The 20,597-nt window shown below is 38.1% G+C and overlaps 2 protein-coding genes across 2 annotated transcripts in view; both read right to left on the minus strand.

Moving 5' to 3' along the window:
* LOC124265281 overlaps positions 1-20,597 on the minus strand; it is a 150,263-nt gene that overhangs the window by 27,809 nt on the left and 101,857 nt on the right. The window contains 9 exon segments of the mRNA XM_046700071.1: positions 26-592; positions 8,331-8,375; positions 8,659-9,225; positions 10,950-10,994; positions 11,535-12,101; positions 12,755-12,799; positions 13,028-13,594; positions 14,258-14,302; positions 14,709-15,275. Of these exon segments, the coding sequence (XP_046556027.1) occupies positions 26-592; positions 8,331-8,375; positions 8,659-9,225; positions 10,950-10,994; positions 11,535-12,101; positions 12,755-12,799; positions 13,028-13,594; positions 14,258-14,302; positions 14,709-15,275 (3,015 nt within the window).
* LOC124265261 (collagen alpha-3(VI) chain-like) lies at positions 5,858-8,254 on the minus strand. Its single transcript, XM_046700050.1, has 2 exons — positions 6,618-8,254; positions 5,858-6,360 (listed from the first exon to the last, which is right to left on the minus strand). Exons 1-2 carry the CDS (start codon positions 7,204-7,206, stop codon positions 6,305-6,307), a joined length of 645 nt encoding a protein of 214 aa, XP_046556006.1. The 5' UTR covers positions 7,207-8,254; the 3' UTR covers positions 5,858-6,304.

Here is a 20,597-nt window from a genome sequence, read left to right on the forward strand (position 1 = left end):
AAAGACCTATAAGAGCTGGACCTACTCATAACAGCTTCCATGATGCCAGGCAGCTCTCTGAACTCTGCCTCTGATCCCAGCAAGTACTGGTAAGCATCAAGTGGCTTGGTGGTGATATCATCCAGGTTCTGTGTATTCCTCAGGTTGACGCCAACAGTGAAGATTCTTCCTCCTGTGTTTTGGAACCTTCTGGCAGCCTGTTGTGCACGGCTTGCACTCAGACCACGTTCATTACCTGTCATGATGACCATGTAGTTACCTGCATTGGGACGGTCACCATTACCCTGGGTGAACATCCGTGTTCTTACAGTGTCCATTGCCTGGGAAAAGCTTGGTGCTCCTCCAGGACGGTTGAAGGAGTCGAGATTGTTGTCCAGTGCATTGACAACATCTGTCTGCCAGCCGTTGTCATTCAACTGGAAACCCATGCTTGGAGATCTAGTGAAGGCCATGCCTCCGACTCGAAACTCGCCATTATCAATGCTCATTTGATTAGCAAAATTTTTGGCATAGTTTTTGAACCATCCATAGATCTGGCGATTCACAGTTCCATCCAGCATGAAGATGACATCAAAACCTGTGTCCATGTAAGCTATTAAGAAAAAGAGAAAAGATAATTAGACAAGCATAGTATATAAAATGTCATCTCATAACACAGATTATCATATTGCATACTACTTTACATATTTTGGATTAATCTACATTTCTTATGATAAAAATTAAAATAAAATAATGGAAAATAAGATACAGTAAGGAAAGAGAAATGTTTCAGTTTTATGAAAGGACTCAGTGACAAGGGTGTTAATAGTAATTGTTCTGAAAATGATCTGAGCACGGAGTAACTCCAACAAACAAGATGATTCCTGGATAGTTAGTTCCTGCCTGAAGCTGGAGCCATCATCCATCAAAACAGCATACACTTTCCTGGCGTCAAAGATCCAAAGGCTTCCAAAATGCCTTGCAGATGCCACAAGGTAAATGCGACAGCCAATAGCGATCTGCGCGCTGGTGAGTTGACTATGACAAACAGCCATCTTGCCATCCAGTTAGAGCCGCGAGCGAGCATTGGAAGATGTAAGTTCACTCATCACACCAAGCCATTCCTACTGGCCAAATGTAATAGAACAGTCTTCTGGGGGTGGTAAAGTTGGGTTAGAAGCTGCAGATGGAGATATGAGCCAGAGCTGAGGTGACAGCCTTCGAACATACTGTTTGTCAGCCATGGAGCTAATAGTGGTTGCAGCCGTCACAAGAGGTTTGCCACTGGGAGTCAGAGAACTGTTATTTTGTTCAGGTGTTACAAGAGAGAGAGGTAGGGTGTCTTTGTGGAGGTCAGCCAATCAAAGATAACACTCTATAGTATCACACACATTTAGTAACAATGCTATTAGATACACTTCAATAATAAAAAGATTCATGTTTACCAGATGTAAATTACTTGTAAGTTGCATAGTGTTTGATTTAATAAAAATGAGCCAAAAAGTATCAATTAACAGTATTATGCATATTAAAATTATTAGATTATTGTACATATAGTTACAGATACAGTTCTTACGTTAGATGAATAAGAATAATCCTACTTAAGTTGACATCTGTACAGGAAGTCACTGATGCTCTGCTGTTAGTTGCCAATAAGCAGCAGCACTAGATATGAAGATGCATGTAAAACACACATGTTGTGAATACATTAGCCCAACACATATTGGTAATTCATTTTCAAAAATGTCTATTAACTCATCATATAAAAAGCCGCACAACTGTTATAATTGTATAAACTGCATACAACTTGTATAAACTCATGTAAATAATTCATGAACATCTGCAATTAATACATGGATATAGTGATCTAAAACTGATTAAATAAAATGTAATTTCCTCTCATAGGATTGCAAACAGGAATTATCACAACATGATTTGTTTTACTATTACTAAAAATCACCTGGAGTGGGAGGCTTGGTTGGAAAAACCTGTCCAACTGAACAACAAACACAAATACCAATCAGAAAGTAATTTCAAACAAATATATTATACACTTAGAACTTCATTCCACTTTAACAAGATTCTATTTTGAACTTAATCATTACAAGGACACACTTATTAAAATCTCTATTTAGCTACACATATTTTCTGTAGGAAAATGCAATGAGGTAAAGAAAAATACTTATATACAAATATATATATCAAGCATTGAAGAGGTATTTGGGGATTGGGATTTATGATGACTTTACAGAAGTTCATCTTTTTCTTGTGTCTTTGACTTCTCAGGCCTAGCATACCTCTAAGACTAGAGTTGATAATCCTTGGCAGCTCAAGCAACTCATCAAGAGTCCTAATGTAGAAGCGATGTTGATCTGATGGCAGTGACGACACAGCATTAAGTTCCTCTTTGTCTCCAATGTTGAATCCAACTACATTTATACTAACTCCCTTCTCTTTTAATCGTTTGGCTGCATGTAGGGTTTTGTTTGGATGAGTACTATAATCGTTGGCTGTCATCATTATAACAATGTTCTGGGCTTGTGGACGATCTCCATTACTGTAGGTGAACATTCTGGTACGGACATAATCAAGAGCTTTATCAAGACTTGACTTGTAAAGACTGGAACCAGAGAACTTGGAGTTGATAGCTTTAAAGACATAAGGCTGGTAGCCATAGGTGTTCAGATGGAAGCGCAATTTGGGCAACCTGGAGTATGTGATAGCTCCAATCCTGTACTGGCCAGAGAAGATGTTCAACTGATCTACAATCTCAGAGGAAAGATTTGTCATCCATCCGTAGTAGATGCGGTCCACAGACATGTCCAGCATAAATACAATGTCATAACCATCTTCACTATGGACAACTGGGAGGAGAGAAAAAAACAACTTGAATGGACTGTTTGATGACATATTTGTATATTGCTCCTGAATAATGCACCATAAAAAACACCCAAACTATAATAGCTTGATATTAATGGTAACATGCTTTATACAGAGATGGAAGTTTTACATTATGAACATTTGTTATCATGAAACTGGTTCTGGTACATAATAGTTATCCATAGAATGGAAAATTCTTTACTTTATGGTGTTTTACAACTTTCTTAAAAAATACTTTGGAAAATTCAAACAAATATTGTGTTAGTACTAAGTGAACTATTGCATACTACTAGTATGTCATAAATCTTTTTGAATACTTTAATTAAGGTGCACTTTGTAGGATCATAATGTGTTAAATTTGTAACTGTTCCCAAAACATATTGTATATAGCAACCTGTGCTAAATATAGACAAGCCAAAGATCAGAATGGCAGATAACTGGTCAAGTGAGTTTGTCAACCTATAGAGCATCTTTCTATAGACAAGGCAAAGATCAGAATGGGCAGATAACTGGTCAAGTGAGTTTGTCAACCTATAGAGCATCTTTCTATAGACAAGCCAAAGATCAGAATGGCAGATACCTGGAGTCAAGTGAGTTTGTCAACCTATAAAGCATCTGTCAGGCTAACCTACTGAATCTCATTCATATATCTAGCATCTATCACATGACGGCTGATTAAGCATAGAGGAAACAGAGGTTGCTATAGGAGTCATAATCCTTTAGGAGAAGTATTAAGCATACTTAAGAATGTGTCACAGGAAAGTGAGCATCATATCACTATCACCTCAGATTCTAGAGAAATAAGCAAAACTACAGTGCATTATAAGCTCAGTATACAGTAAACAGGCTGAGAAACCTACTGGTCAAGACAACTATGTGAATGGTAACCTGGTGATTTGGTGACAGGACTTAGAGTAGTTGGGACTGCTGTGAGCTTGGCTGACAGAGGACCAATCAGTGATGCCATGGTGATAGGGAATTTTTCAAATATAAAGCATAATTATTAATTTATCAGGAATAACATGAAAACTAAATCTAAAATGACAAACTAATTTGATTTTCTATGAATAAACATGATGTACATCATATTATATTATCGACTTCAATTATCCACCAGATTATTCAGTATGACTAGCCTATGTAATATTCAGTCTTAGCATATACAGTCTGATTAAGATAGATTTGTGGAATTTGTTCATGTAGTTTTCCTAGGTATGCCTATTTAATGAAGTAACTACCTACAAGACAAGGCCAAAGTAGTTTATATAACTGCTGAAAACTCTCACAGCTAGCAATAGTTCTCCTCCCCAGCCCTGTTTCACCTACCCTCTTTTATTCTTTGCTGGATCAGTTGCGTAAGGTTCTCTAGTTCCTGTTTCTCTTGTATCAGGTACTGAAACTCATCCAGTGGTTTGGAGGATATAGCGTCAAGCTCATATGTGTCATTTAGTTTGATGCCTACTGAATACACCCCTACCCCTGTATCCTTCAAACTCTGAGCAGCAGAAATGCTTTCCTCTGTGTGAACACTTTCGTGACTGTCTGTCAGTAGCACGACAAAGTTTGAAGCTTTTGGTCTATCCCCTGCTTGAGGGATGAACATATTTGTGTGGACATGGTGAAAGGCCTGAGCAACATTTGATGGTGACACTCTTGGCAGATTGATGAACTTGTCATCTATGATATCCAGGACCTGCTGCTGTTCCATGTATTCATCAAGATCCACAATGGTGTTGGGTTTTTGGCTGAATGCCATAGCCCCCACTCTGTATTCCCCTGATTCTATGTCCAGGGAAGATACAAACATTTTCACAAATTCATGGATCCAGTTAAAGTGTGGCAACCTTGTTGTTTCATCCATCATGAAGATGATGTCATATCCTTCCTTGTCAGAAGCTATAATGATACTGAATATATGAACATAGTCTACCACTCCCCAAATCATATAGTGAGATTATCAAGAAACTAATTGTATAAACACTTATAGACACTAAGATATAAAGGTTTTCAAGGTAATAAGGTGAAAGGTGAATTAAACTTGGAAACATATTGAGGATATGTTTGTGCTTTGTCCTGAATGTTAATATGGAATTAGGTCAGTATCCAAAGTAAGGGTGCCCCCAATGTTCTCAACGTCAGCAGTACCCAGCATCACAACGGTTACTTCAAAACTGTCACTTCAAAACTGTCATGTTTCCTTGGTCATCTGTTTTGTTGAATGAAACTCCATGCTCAGTTCATCATTTCACACATTATGTCTCTAACACAGAGCCATATGGTATCACATATTAACTCTTGTCACTGAGCCATATCCAAACCTGTCTGCTGAAATATTACATATACAAGTCAATGTTTCAATTGGGAAGGGATGTTCTTTTCACACAGACAGGAACAATGTCACAGATCATAGAGACAAGGCACACTGGGGCAACAACACGAATACAAACATTACTGGACATGACATTCAACACAAGGATGAAACACAATAACATATGTCCAATAAAATTAACATTATCTTACTGCAATTAAAATAAAACAAAAGTTCAACAATCTTGACTTCAATAAATGTAATAGGAACATAAATTCTAAGAGGCACAAAACACAACAACGATGTTGGATTCATCATGCAGGGAGAATGTAGTTCTGAAAAACATGCTCATGGAGAATCTTGAGGAACTCCTGGTCAATCTTCTCAGTGTCCAGTTCTCACATTCCTGGATCCCTGAGGTCTGTTTTCTTGATGAGCTAGGCAAGACATCTAATTTTGCATTCATTCTGTACTTCAGTCTACAAAGGGTCACTCCATCTCTGGAACTGCTAGGGATTCCATAATTTTCTACTTGTCTATCAAATCTTGCTACATGTGTGGTGGTGTTGTAACTAAAGCTATTGAAAATGAATGATGAAATTGAGAGAAATGTAAAGAATGGGACACAAGGAAAGGATAAAGGCCAACAGAACAAGGCTAAAGCAAAAAATATAATGACTGAAACTCCTGCTGAATTCAACTGAGAAAATATCAAAATATTGCTGAATTGTAACTCTTACAATGGGGACAAACATTACTTTACTTTTTCCACTTCTTTAAAATCATATTTCTGATAGCTTGTACATAGGTGAACATGATTCTATATGTTGATGATATTTTAAAAGAAAGTTTGCTTAATGTTTGAAATCCAACCTTAGAAAGCAACAGCAACAGCAAATGTTGTCTGCTTTCTTGAAAGGAGGGAGTATGGAAAGTGCAGAATGAGAGACTAGAATCATAGTTGGAAACAGAAATTACACTAATGATAAAGAACAAGAGAGGTTGACTTGGGATTCAAGACACTATGGAGAAGGTATGGGAAGTTGTGGAGTTGACAATGGTAGGACTATAACTATGGAATGACTTGATTGGGGAAACTGTTGATATTCTTGGAAAGACTATGAAATTTCACAATGACTAGTGTAAACCTGTTGGTCTTGGAGTAGTGGGTGGTGGCAGTGTCACAGGAGCAGCTGAAGGGAGAGCATATTTTCTAGTTATCAATTAGTTTTCTCATATTTTCTAATTATCGTTTGTTCTCATATTTTGAAAAGGACTCTATATTTAGGACTCAAGGTCTAAAAGAGCTTGAATGTAACTTTCTTTCCAGATCCACTTATGAATTAAAAAAGGTTTTCTTTTCAGCATTTCCTCAAGGTTATACACAAATATGCAAACCAAAAATTATATATATATTCAAATTGTATGAGGTCTGATTGTGCAAACACACCATTTGAAAAGTGGTAGCCGATGATCCCTGGCAGTTCCTGAAGTCCACTTTCCTCATTAATGAGATACTGATACTGATCTAGTGGATGAGTTGTTACTGCATCTAGCTCATCGGTGTTTCCCAGGTTGAAACCAATTGTAAAGATTCCAGTTCCCTCATTCTGGAGTCGCTGAGAGGCACCAATGGCAGCACCACTGTTCAAACTCTCCTCATTGGCTGTCATCATTATTACAAAGTTACGAGCATTAGGGCGATCCCCTCTACGATTAGTGAACATGTTGTTTCTGACATAGTCAAAGGCTCCAGCCAAATCTGGCTTTCCTCCTGGAGTGTTCCTGGTTTTGGATTTGAGACCTTGCATAACTTCTGATTGCCAACCATTGTCATTCAGATTAAATACAAGATTTTGCCCTCTGTTGAAGGTCATGGCTCCAACTCGGAACTCTCCAGAATCAATATCCATTTGTGAAGCAAAGTTGTGAGCAAAGTTCTGCATCCATCCAAAGTATCTGTTGTTGACAGTTCCATCAAACATGAAGATGATGTCATAGCCTGTATCACTGTAAGCTACAAATTGTTTTGAAAACATTCACTATATTGCCGGTATCTATATTCCACAAGCCTCACAGAGACAACACAATAACCCATTACAGACAACACAAGACTTTCACTACAACATACACATATCCTTAATCTATCATGCTTATATACAAATCTGAAAAAAATATTGGTTGAGAACAAAATGGTACAAACAAAATTTGCGCACAAGTTAAAAAATTAAGAACAATGAGATTTAAACAAAATAATTTTATGAATTATTTTCTTGTACATCTTTTGTCAAAGCATGCAATGTGCAGATGCTTGGGGAGTCTCATGTGTTTCTATAGTCACAAGGATAACACATTTATGTGGTCCAAAGTGCTGGTTCTACATACAGGGGTCTAGACCTAGACACCATTCAAGCTTCAAGCACAGTAGGGAAATAAGAAGAGAGTTTGGTGTGGTATTGACTGTGGCAGATGGAAAATAAGAACATATGCCAGCTAAGAATGTAGAAGAGACAAAGCATTGAAGAGAACATGAAGCAAGATAGGTAGAAAAGCAGAAAATGTAGCGAAAATATTCAAGAGTGAAACATAAGGAAGTGTGAATCCAGGGAGGGCTAAGTGATGACATTGACATTGGTGTCCAAACAAAGATTTAAGGTTTTACCCAGGGTAAAGAGGGGTTTGTTGGCTGAGCAAAATAGAGAGGAAAATAGACAGTATGTGCTGACATACAAAAGGGAGAAAGCATTCAGCAAATCTTTGAATCTCCATTTTCAAAGTGATTGAATGAGGAAATGACTACCAGTACTATTGAGTAACAGTCAGCATACATTTGAATGTAATGCATTTCATTTGTTGGGAAAAAACATATTATGAAGTTCTTACAGACTGTCATGAATTGCTTCTGTAATCCAGTCACAAAAAATGACAAATGCAAGAAAAGTCTTAGCAACTACAGATTGTTAAGGCCTGATAACTGTCCGATAATTTCCATGGACAAAATTCTACTTTGAAATTCTATCATCTTGGGTAAAGGAACTATTACATTTCTAATAGACTACAGATGTTGGTTCTGTGCATGAGGGTGACAGGGAGTAGAAGAGGGAGCATGACATCAGATGTGCAGAGGAAATATTGGCACATCAAGATGAATATAAAAATCAACCTGTTGGTCGTGGTGTAGTTGTTGGTGGCAATGTCACAGGATAAGCTGTAGACAAAACATAACACTATCTGGTCAACAAAATGTACCAGGCAAATAATCCAAACTGTTATTTTGAAGTATTATTTTCTGTGAAACAAGGTTGATTATTGCAACTGTTCAACAGAAATTCCTCTAATATTTCAGGGAACAGAAGTATTAACATTTTGAGATGAAATCAAAGATAAGAGATTTTAGTTATATATTATCACAATTATGTAACAAAATGGATTTATTCCTTTACAAAGAAAAAACAACTCATTTTTAATGAGTCTGGATTGTGCAAACACACCATTTGAAAACTGGTAGCCGATGATCCCTGGCAGTTCCTGAAGTCCACTTTCCTCATTGATGAGATACTGATACTGATCTAGTGGATGAGTTGTTACTGCATCTAGCTCATCTGTGTTACCCAGGTTGAAACCAATGGTAAAGATTCCAGTTCCCTGACTCTGGAGTCGCTGAGAGGCACCAATGGCAGCGCCACTGTTCAAACTCTCCTCATTGGCTGTCATCATTATTACAAAGTTGCGAGCATTGGGACGATCCCCTCTACGATCAGTGAACATGTTGTTTCTGACATAGTCAAAGGCTCCAGCCAAATCTGGTTTTCCACCTGGAGTGTTCCTGGTTTTGGATCCAAAGGCTCCAATAACTTCTGATTGCCAACCATTGTCATTCAGATAGAAAGCTAGGTTTTGCCCTCTGTTGAAGGTCATGGCTCCAACTCGGAACTCCCCAGAATCAATATCCATTTGTGAAGCAAAGTTACGAGCAAAGTTCTGCATCCATCCAAAGTATCTGTTGTTGACAGTTCCATCAAACATGAAGATGATGTCAAAGCCTGTATCACTGTAGCCTAAAATCCATTAACAAACAGCAAAAATGAAGTAATGAAACAGATTCATGTCAAGTCTTGACAATGACTGAGAATACCTGAACATATAACTATAAATATACATAATTTCAAACATTTCAAACAAAACATTATTTTAGCAGAAGAGTTCAAAATAACAATAATATCTGTCTTGATACCCATTAAACCCAGGGTATCTCATAAGCCCTATGTAGTCAGTACTTTTTGGTTTCTTTTCAAAGATGACCATGTGATGTTAGTTAATTTTGGGTGACAATCCACAAAACAGTGACTTTTATAATTGTCTTACCTAATCTTGATTTACAATATTCATATACCTATTTACTCAAAGATACAGACATATTTCACATCCCACTTCATTTGATCTGATCTAAGTATATGTGGCCTTTCCATTAGAATAAGCCTCAACTCATTAACTCATCAACACTTGTCAAAGTCATGTGTTAGACAAATGAATGAAGTCAAGCACATGCTGTGATACTGTCTTGATGTCAATGCTACGCCATCATCTTTCTACAATGATGAGCAAGCATCTTGGTTCTGCCTTAGCACATTATTAAAGGGCTTTACAAAATGTCTTCATGTCGAAAATGAAGACTGCCAATTCATGAAAATAATTTATGCATGTAGATTTCTGAAATTCACAAAACGATGACAAAATCTGTTAATCTTCCTTTTGAAGAAACAGTAAAAGATGCTCTCCCGGGACAGCAGTGTCAGTACTTCCTAGGTGATATTCCAGTTGGCCACAAGTCAACTTGACGAATTCAATGACATCAAAGACAAATTGAACTATCAACTATAAACATAGTGCTCTTTCAAGTAATCAATTGAAGATCTAGTACGAATCGATCTGATCCAGAAGGACTCACAACATATATCAACTCATCACTGGCAAATGAATGTAGGAATTTTGTTTCAATGAACTACTGAAACAAACAAGTAAGTGAAAAACTGAAATCAGTTTCATACCATGTATATCTAGTACTGATGAACTTTTCATGCTCATAGTAATGGCAACTTCGACTTGACCTGCAGTGCATTTCTTAGACATGTGCTTTGCTAACATTTACAGAACATGAAAGTGCTGATGTGATAGTGCTTGTGTGAACAGTGACACTTGAACATTCATTCCAAGGCTGTGATGTTCTAGGTGATCAATCCATTCTGGCAGTTCATGTGCGTATCAGCCTGGGCACTGATTACATCATTATGCCAATGAAGCTTCAGATCTGTTGGGAGATCCTTCCAGACAAGAGCAGTTGAACACTGGTATGAAACACATACAAGGACTAAAAGAACATCTTAGTTGTTGACAAAATTATAGGTTATAGGTACTCAACATTTGATTTTGAAGCCTTATTTTGTCAACATTTGAACCATTCAAGGTTAAAAAACTTGGCTGGTTGAGTGAGTATGATATGGTTGGTTTGTGTGCCACAACAAAAATGGGCTATATATATTGTATGCCATCTTTGAAAAGAACAAAGTGAAACCTTCCAACATGATGCATATCATTACCCAAAAGTATGCAAGTTTGAAATTATACAGAAAAGGAACTTTGTCAAGAAACAAACAAATCTCTTAACAGCATAGCATGAAGGTGCATGGAGTGCTGGTGATGAAAAGGTCTGAAATGTGAAATTGTTCTCAGTGCATGAGTGCAACTGCGATGTGAATTGAAGATTATGAGGTAAACATCAGACCTGGAGTTGGACCTGGTGTTGTTGGTACGGGTGTCACTGGATCAGCTGTAAGAAGGATAGTGGTAGAAATAGTAACTTGAGGTTAATATTTTTGAATGGTTTGAACTAACATCTGCAAGTAGTTTCCTAGGGAGATTGGTCACCACAACTGTAGATGTTAGAGGCTCTGTAGCTCACCTTTCTTTTTAAATTCACACACTTACTAATAAGAAAAATTCACAACGAAATGAGTGAGTGAGTGATTATGGTTTTACATCACTTTTAGCAATGTTCTTGCAATATCACGGCGGGTGATATTGACAGAAATGGGCTTCATACCCGGTACATTATACCCATGTGGGGAATCGAACACAGGTCTTCGGCGTGATGAGCGAACACTTTAACCACAAGACTACCCCACTGCCCCTGCCAGTAGAAGACTGACAGATGAACAGACAGAAGCAAAACAAATGCTCACCTGAACAATTCATCCAGATTAGCAATACGATTTACCATTTTGTGAGTGTATATCCATAAAGTGCTCTTGACTATTTAAGTAATATCCCATTCTATGTTAATTAAGTGGTAGTATTCTTGGTCACCCACCTGCTTCCATTTGATATGATATGATGCCTGGAAGTTCTGAAAGTTCTCCCTCTTGGGAAATGAGATGCTGAAAATCATCCACAAGAGGTGTAGTGATGGAGTCCAGTTCATCTGTATTGCCAAGTTCCATACCTACTGTGAAGACACCAACACCTGCCTCTTGCAATCTGCCAAAAGCAGCTTGAGCTGCAGCTGTATCTTGACTTCTTTCCTTGTCTGTCATTAGAACAATGAAGTCTCTTGCTTTTGGACGATCTCCATTAGCTGCTGTAAACATATTTTCGCGAACTACATCAAATGCTGTGCCAACATCTGGTACTCCACCTGGGCTGTTCACTGGTTTGGACTGAAGGGCTGACATCACTTCTGATTGGAATCCATTTGCATTCAAATGGAAAGCAAGGCTCTGACCTTGTGTAAACGTCATTGCTCCAACTCGGAACAAACCAGAATCAATGTCCATCTGAGAAGCAAAGTTGGAGGCAAAGCTTTTCATCCAGCCGAAGTGTTTGTCACTGGCCGTTCCATCAAACATAAAGACAACATCATATCCTGTCTCGCTGTATCCTACAAGTGTTAAATCAGCATTATTAATGATACTAAAGAAGTACCGCTCAAAATGTGATTCTAGTATTTATGGTGATTGCTTGTGATGTTCAGTTAAGAAGGGAATGAAATTTGAAGAACTTTTTATATTTATTCAGAACATATCCAGGAAACATTCTTCTGTAAATGACAGAAACTAAGTGCAGACAGGTGTTCTGTTTGAGATCTTGATAAGAAATCACTCATATTTATCAGTGGACATGCCAATTCCCTTTGACAGTTTGGAAGGACATGAATGCCAGCAAGAGAAAAACGCCAGATCTTGGTGCCATACATAAGATTGGTTGCATTTGAAGGATAACAAAAAAGATGAGTCATTTGGATAGTTATCAATATACATAAGCCAGATGCTAAAATGAAACCAAAGGCTATAGCAAACAAACATGCACCTTCACAACAAAGTTGAAAAGTTTACTTGAAACCAAACACAACAAAGGTGCCCATGCTGGAGAGCTGAGCTAGATAACCAATGGTTGGTGCACCATTTATCAGCACTGGAGAAGACCATACATATGATTGGAACAGCAGTGAATAAAGAGTCAATGGGAAGTGTTCAGTTGTGATAGGAATGACAGAAGTGAATGCATAGTGAGGGATGCCATCAACTTCCAAACCTGCTGTTGGAGCTGGTGTAGTTGGCAGAGGTGTCACAGGATCAGCTGTAAACAGGAGATTCACACAATTTTGCAGAGGTTGTGAATCATTGATGGTTCCGTGTTAGATAGAGTTATCAGTATAAATTCTGGAAACCAGATCATTGACTCTGATATTAAGATAATTCAAAGACAATTGCATAACTGGGTTTACAGAATGAGAACATGTCAGGATATTCAATGTATTAACTGTTGTATAGGATTTATGTTACCCAGAAATAGTCATGCACACACCTGCTTCCATTTGATATGATATGATGCCTGGAAGTTCTGAAAGTTCTCCCTCTTGGGAAATGAGATGCTGAAAATCATCCACAAGAGGTGTAGTGATGGAGTCCAGTTCATCTGTATTGCCAAGTTCCATACCTACTGTGAAGACACCAACACCTGCCTCTTGCAATCTGCCAAAAGCAGCTTGAGCTGCAGCTGTATCTTGACTTCTTTCCTTGTCTGTCATTAGAACAATGAAGTCTCTTGCTTTTGGACGATCTCCATTAGCTGTTGTAAACATATTTTCGCGAACTACATCAAATGCTGTGCCAACATCTGGTACTCCACCTGGGCTGTTCACTGGTTTGGACTGAAGGGCTGACATCACTTCTGATTGGAATCCATTTGCATTCAAATGGAAAGCAAGGCTCTGACCTTGTGTAAACATCATTGCTCCAACTCGGAACAAACCAGAATCAATGTCCATCTGAGAAGCAAAGTTGGAGGCAAAGCTTTTCATCCAGCCGAAGTGTTTGTCACTGGCCGTTCCATCAAACATAAAGACAACATCATATCCTGTCTCGCTGTATCCTACAAGTGTTAAATAAGCATTATTAATGATACTAAAGAAGTACCGCTCAAAATGTGATTCTAGTATTTATGATGATTGCTTGTGATGTTCAGTTAAGAAGGGAATGAAATTTGAAGAACTTTTTATATTTATTCAGAACATATCCAGGAAACATTCTTCTGTAAATGACAGAAACTAAGTGCAGACAGGTGTTCTGTTTGAGACCTTGATAAGAAATCACTCATATTTATCAGTGGACATGCTGTAGACCTGCATTCCCTTTGACTGTTTGGAAGGACATGAATGCCAGCAAGAGAAAAATGCCAGATCTTGGTGCTATACATAAGGTTGGTTGCATTTGAGAGATACGAAAAAAATAGAGTCATTTGGATATTCATCTGTATAAACCACCCATATTCTAATATGAAACCAAAAGGCTATAGAAAATAAACATGCACCTCCACAACAAAGTTGTAAAGTTTACTTGAAACCAAACACAACAAAGGTGCCCATGCTGGAGAGCTGAGCTAGATAACCAATGGTGGATGCACCATTTATCAGCATCGGAAAAGACCATACATATGATTGGAACAGCAGTGAATAAAGAGTCAATGGGAAGTGCTCAGTTGTGATAGGAATGACAGAAGTGAATGCATAGTGAGGGATGCCATCAACTTCCAAACCTGCTGTTGGAGCTGGTGTAGTTGGTAAAGGTGTCACAGGATCAGCTGTAAATAGGAAATTCACACAATTTGCAGAGGTTGTGAATCATTGATGGTTCAGTTTTAGATAGAGTTATCAGTATAAATTCTGGAAACCAGATCATTGACTCTGATATTAAGAAAATTCAAAGACAATTGCATAACTGGGTTTACAGAATGAGAATATGTCAGGATATTCAATGTATTACTGACTGACTGAGTTTGGTTTTACGCCACTTTTAGCAATATTCCAGCAATATCACGGCGGGGGACACCAGAAATGGGCTTAACACATTGTGCCCATGTGGGGAATCGAACCCGGGTCTTCGGCGTGACGAGCCAACGCTTTAACCACTAGGCTACCCCACCGCCCCATTCAATGTATTAACTGTTGTATTGGAGTTATGTTACCCAGAAATAGTCATGCACACACCTGCTTCCATTTGATAAGATATGAAGCCTGGAAGTTCTGAAAGTTCTCCCTCTTGGGAAATGAGATGCTGAAAATCATCCACAAGAGGTGTAGTGATGGAGTCCAGTTCATCTGTATTGCCAAGTTCCATACCTACTGTGAAGACACCAACACCTGCCTCTTGCAATCTGCCAAAAGCAGCTTGAGCTGCAGCTGTATCTTGACTTCTTTCCTTGTCTGTCATTAGAACAATGAAGTCTCTTGCTTTTGGACGATCTCCATTAGCTGCTGTAAACATATTTTCGCGAACTACATCAAATGCTGTGCCAACATCTGGTACTCCACCTGGGCTGTTCACTGGTTTGGACTGAAGGGCTGACATCACTTCTGATTGGAATCCATTTGCATTCAAATGGAAAGCAAGGCTCTGACCTTGTGTAAAAGTCATTGCTCCAACTCGGAACAAACCAGAATCAATGTCCATCTGAGAAGCAAAGTTGGTGGCAAAGCCTTTCATCCAGCTGAAGTGTTTGTCACTGGCCGTTCCATCAAACATAAAGACAACATCATATCCTGTCTCGCTGTATCCTAAAAGAATCAACATCAGCATTAATGTTTTGTGGTGAATGTAGAAATATGCCCATGAATCAATAATAGACATTTATAAGTGAAGTTTTGTAGTCTTGGCTAAAAACCACTTAGAGAATGTAAGATGTGAACAACAAAGAATACCACAAGCAAAGAATCTGTAAATGAAAGATAAGACACGAAAAATTCTTTCATAACAAGATACGGAAATGCCCAAGATTGGGATGAAGGATGTTTTTTACACAAGGTTTTTAATATTGAAATTTGTGGATAAAATGTGATTACACATTTAGAATCATACAATGGAATCTGCTCTTAGCAGATACTTCTTATGATTACAGCTAGTTTTCATTATTATTTCAGTGTGGTTGACAAGCTCACTGTCATCACAACTGATCAGCACATGCATAGCAGTTTGATACTAAACCAGAAGTGGGATGAAAGATACACTGTTTTCAGAGAAGTGCAGACATCACGCAAAGTGAGAGAATTTACATTGAATCAGTGAGTTTCATTTATCAGCTGCATACCACACTTGAGACAAAGTATGCATATTTTGCCCATTTGGGGAATGAACCCATCTGTGAACCCACTGTGACTGACCAAGAGTTTATCCTCTGATAAACCCCACTGCCCTAGATAAGTGAGCATGAGCAAGACATTGTGGGACAGATAATCTCCCTTTTGGCTGTACGTTTTTATCCAAACTGAGAAGAGCAGTCAAACGATGCAACAGAGAAGTTGTGTCAGGTCATCAAACGTGAGCAAGTAGAAAAATGGTGCACAGTGAAAATATTTTTGTCTCGCACCTGGAGTTGGAGCTGGAGTGGTTGGTTCTGGTGTAACAGGCTGAGCTGAGGATTAAAAACATCATTCATTTTCAGCATGATGAATGTTAATGAAGTTTATTGGATGTTTTGGATACTGCAATTTTATGCTAATATCTGAAGTGCTTATTCATGATGATGGAATATAGCATTAGATATTAAATAACTGAAGTGTTTCACACACCTTCTGACATGTAGTATGACATAATCCCGGGCAGTTCTCCCAACTGCGATTCCTCATCAACAAGTGTCTGATACTCATCAAGTGGAGGTGTGGTCACCCTGTCCAGCTCTGTTGTATCCTTTAATTTTATGCCGACTGAATAGATACCAACACCTTCATTCTGCAGCCGACGAGAACCTCCAACAGCAGCTTCAGTGTTCAGACTCTTGTCATTAGAGGTCATCATAACAACAAAGTTGCGAGCTTTGGGACGGTCACCATTAGCAGCTGTAAACATGTTTTGCCGAACAAAGTCAAAGGCACCTGCCAGGTCCGCTTTACCTCCAGGGGTTGGATTTATTCTTGATGAAACAGCTTCCTTCAAATCCTTACTAAATCCATATGTGTTTAGGTTGAACATCAATTTCTGATCTCTTCCATAAACAACTGCCCCAAACCTGAACTCTCCAGAGTCTACAGCCATCTCAGTAACAAATGAGCTGGCAAATCCTTTCATCCAGCTAAACTGATCTGAGTTTGAGGTCCCATCAAACATGAAGATGATGTCATAACCTGTCTCACTGTAGGCTACAAAACAGTAAGTGAAAACGATAAACTGTTGTAGTCTGTAGGAAAAACTGTCTATCTGATGCCAATATGACAGTAGCAGTGTGCAGTACAACACACAGTGAAATACTTCTGTCACATCGTGTGATACATGCATCAAGATGTGGCTTGACATGTGCTACTTGGATCAAAATGTGGCTTGACATGTGCTACTTGGATCAAAATGTGGCTTGACATGTGATGCATCCATCAAAATGAAGCTAAATGAAAAGTGAAAATAGCTTCTGTCTTCACAGAAATACATGCATCTGAGGAAGTGCACTGGTGAAGGGGAAGTTCTCTTGACAATCCTTGCCAGATGACATTTTCTGAGTGCTCATGCAAAACCTTTGATAAACAATGGTGAGTTAAGTACACCATGTAATAAACTTTGTTATCTGATGATGAAGATGATGATGATGAAGATGACACAAGGGGCAATACATGATACTCTTGTCTAAAAACAAACAACAGACAAAGACAATTATACTACTTTATTGCATTGTACTTACAGCAGATAGTGCTAAATGAAAAACCAGTGTTAGCTGATTAAATTATAAATCAAATTAACACATCTTGCTATATGTTTTGTACTTTGACATATCATCAATGTTTGCTTTGTTGCAACATACAGCATATTTGACCCATGATCATAACCAACAGACACACTTTACTTACCTGAAACTAACATAGATAACATAAAAAACAGATCACACCAGATGACATGTTCACGACAATGACAGAAATGAAACAAATACTGAATTAGAATATGAAGGATCTTATTTGTCTGGAACAATTGAACCTCTATGTTTCTCAATAGCTTAAATGATACCAAAAGGGATGCACATATGACCATTACAAATCAAACAGAAGTCTGAAAATATGTGACTCAAGAGTTAGAATTAACATCTACATGTTTACTACGTAATAATGATTTTACAACTGGCAGTGTTCCAGACCTGTAAGTTCCAAAGGGAAAAACAAAAGATAAAAGATATAAACTGAACCTGGAGTTGGAGCAGGTGTTGCGGGAGCCCTTGTGACAGGTGGTGCTGAAACATTACAACAATTTCCAAAGTTATCCTCCAATAACTGATGTAATAGCACCTTGACACAAAGTTCATGGCATCTTGTATTCCTACTGATCCAGATGAACATATAAATCTTTCTGTTAATGTATGAAACAATTTTTACAAAATGAATTTGGTCCAGTCATTATTTGTAGATAGTCATTATTAGTCATGTAAACTTGGACCAGCTTAATATCCAATGTCGCTGATCATCAAAAGTGACTTGTTTTTCATTAGGGGTTATCCATACAAAACTTGGTCTTTTACCTCTCTCCATGTAAGTGCCCATGATTCCAGCCAGTCCGTTGAAATCACTCTCATCGTTGATAAGCCACTGATGTTCATTAATGGGTCGGGTGGTAATAGAATCCAACTCATACGTGTCACCAAGGTTAATACCAACTGTGTATATACCCGCCAAGTCATTCTTCAGTCTATTGGCAGCACCCAAAGTCTGACCTTGGTTCAGACTTTCCTCATTGGCTGTCATTATTACGACATAGTTGCGGGCATTGGGTCTGTCACCATTGCGCCCAGTGAACATGTTTGAGCGTACATAGTCAATACCTTGAGCTAGGTCTGGTCTGCCGCCAGGCCTGTTGTTCATGGAGTTACCAAGTGCATTAATCACATCACTCTGCCATCCATATTCATTCAAGTTAAAACCGAGACTTGGTCCACTGGAGGAGAATGTCATTCCACCCACGCGCCAAATACCGTTGTCAATACTCATTTGAGACGCGAAGTTTCTCGCGAAATTTTGCATCCATCCAAAATATCTATTATTGACTGAACCATCCAGCATAAATATAACATCATAGCCTGTGTCAGAGTATCCTAAAATGACAGAATAGGTGGAATTGCAATGAATACAACATAAAAGATCACAGTACTATACAAAATGACTGGGACCTGGTCAACATTCCTGAAATAAATATATCTTTATAACATGTGATGATGTGACGATATGACACGAGAAGGAGGACAGTTATGAGAAAGGATATAGGAGACAGAGACACTGATATGAAATAGAGTGAGATGAATGAAACTGTTAACATGAAAACCTCACCCCATATATATATACTAGTATGTAACTATGTGAAGATATTCGGAGTGTGCAGTGCTTTTCAATGTTAATATGCATGTTTATGAATTAGTCATATTTAATTCTCAGTGAAGAATTTGTCTTCAATTTGGTTGTGTATAGTACTTCCATGTGTTCTCATACATACTTGTTGTGCCTGGTCTAAAGGAATAAATTTGTCAATAAATTATAGAACTCTTGAGTCACAATAATAATGGATGTGTTTTTGCTCTTTCAGGGACCACTAATGTCATATTACACTATCTGAAAGAATTGTTGAATTGTGGAATTACAAGCACAAGTTTGTACATACATGTTACATGGGCTACAAGAGATTTGGAATGACTACAATCCAAGTTTATTTATGAATTATATAAGTACATATTCAATGAATGGAGAGTATGTTTAATGCAAGCAGGCTCAGACAACTAGGGACAGATATTTTGTTTTCCATAAAGGTAGATATCTAGTAAGATAAAGGTCTTCGGAACAAGCCTGAGAGAAGGTCAGCAAAACATTGTTAAGCTGAGTACCTAGATGAAACAGTATGTATGTATCTCAGCTGTTACAGAAAAGCTATATCCACAAAGGTGTGCCTTCTAATCACGTTAAAGGAGGTGCATGTGTACAGTTTATGACAGCAGAGAAACAGGAAAGAAGACTTCAATGATGATGATGACAATGATGACTGTTACTACAACATAAAAACATTATAGTGTGATCATTCCAATAAGTGTCTCAAATGGGTCTTATAAAACTTAGAATACCTTTGGTCAATATTTAAGGAAACTTTGAAGTTCAGTTAAGAAGTGTCATTGTGTTTGGAAAGTGCATTTACCAGAGTAACCAAATTCATATCGATTCATTTCCCTTGCATACAACAAATCTAATAAGGGAGATGAGTGGAACATGTGGATCGGGTGACTCATATACCATTTACGAAATTACTGGTATTTAAGATACTAAGAATCAGAAAAGGGACACACGTAATGATTCGATTAAGCATCTTCTGGCGCCTGCCAGTCTGAAGTTTTATTCGGTTGAAAATGCTTCACAAATGACTTAAGCTCACTAACGAAGTAAATTTATAATGGAAGAATTTGATGGTACCGATTAAGTCTTGGAAGAGAGGAAATAATAGTAATCAGTATTGCAGCTGGAATATGAGTCATTTTTATATGATATAGGACATTATTTCAGGGGGAGGAGCCAAAATTGTCAGGAGGACTATTTTGTTAGTTGACTGGAAAAGTGGTGCGCGATTCTGGGCCCCACCGTTGACTTGAGAGGTTCTCTCTGAATATTGAGCGAATGGCTCAGATGAACTTATAGCATTAGGAGTTGTTCAAGGAATCAACAAGTTCTTCCAGGAGATTTGTGAATCAGTGCTGTGTGTAGACCAGGAAAACTAGGCAATATCAGAGGACCTTTGTGTGAGAATTCTTGCCAACAATAAACAGGACTTAAACACCATACTGGACTTATCTTTGAATATCCATCTTAGCTACATCATCGCCAGAACAAGAGTGGATAGACAGATTGCCTAGGGAGAAGGGTATAACACCCAGACAC

The sequence above is a fragment of the Haliotis rubra genome, unplaced genomic scaffold (genome assembly GCF_003918875.1).
Source record: "Haliotis rubra isolate DU_JTF1 unplaced genomic scaffold, ASM391887v1 Scf97, whole genome shotgun sequence".
Lineage (NCBI taxonomy): Eukaryota > Metazoa > Mollusca > Gastropoda > Lepetellida > Haliotidae > Haliotis > Haliotis rubra.

Coding starts and splice junctions, on each gene's coding strand:
- LOC124265261 (XM_046700050.1), bottom strand. CDS start 7,206: ATGTTTTCAAAACAATTTGTAGCTTACAGTGATACAGGCTATGACATC. Junction 6,361..6,617: donor CGGCTACCACTTTTCAAATG/GTGTGTTTGCAC, acceptor CTCTCCCTTCAG/CTGCTCCTGTGACACTGCCA.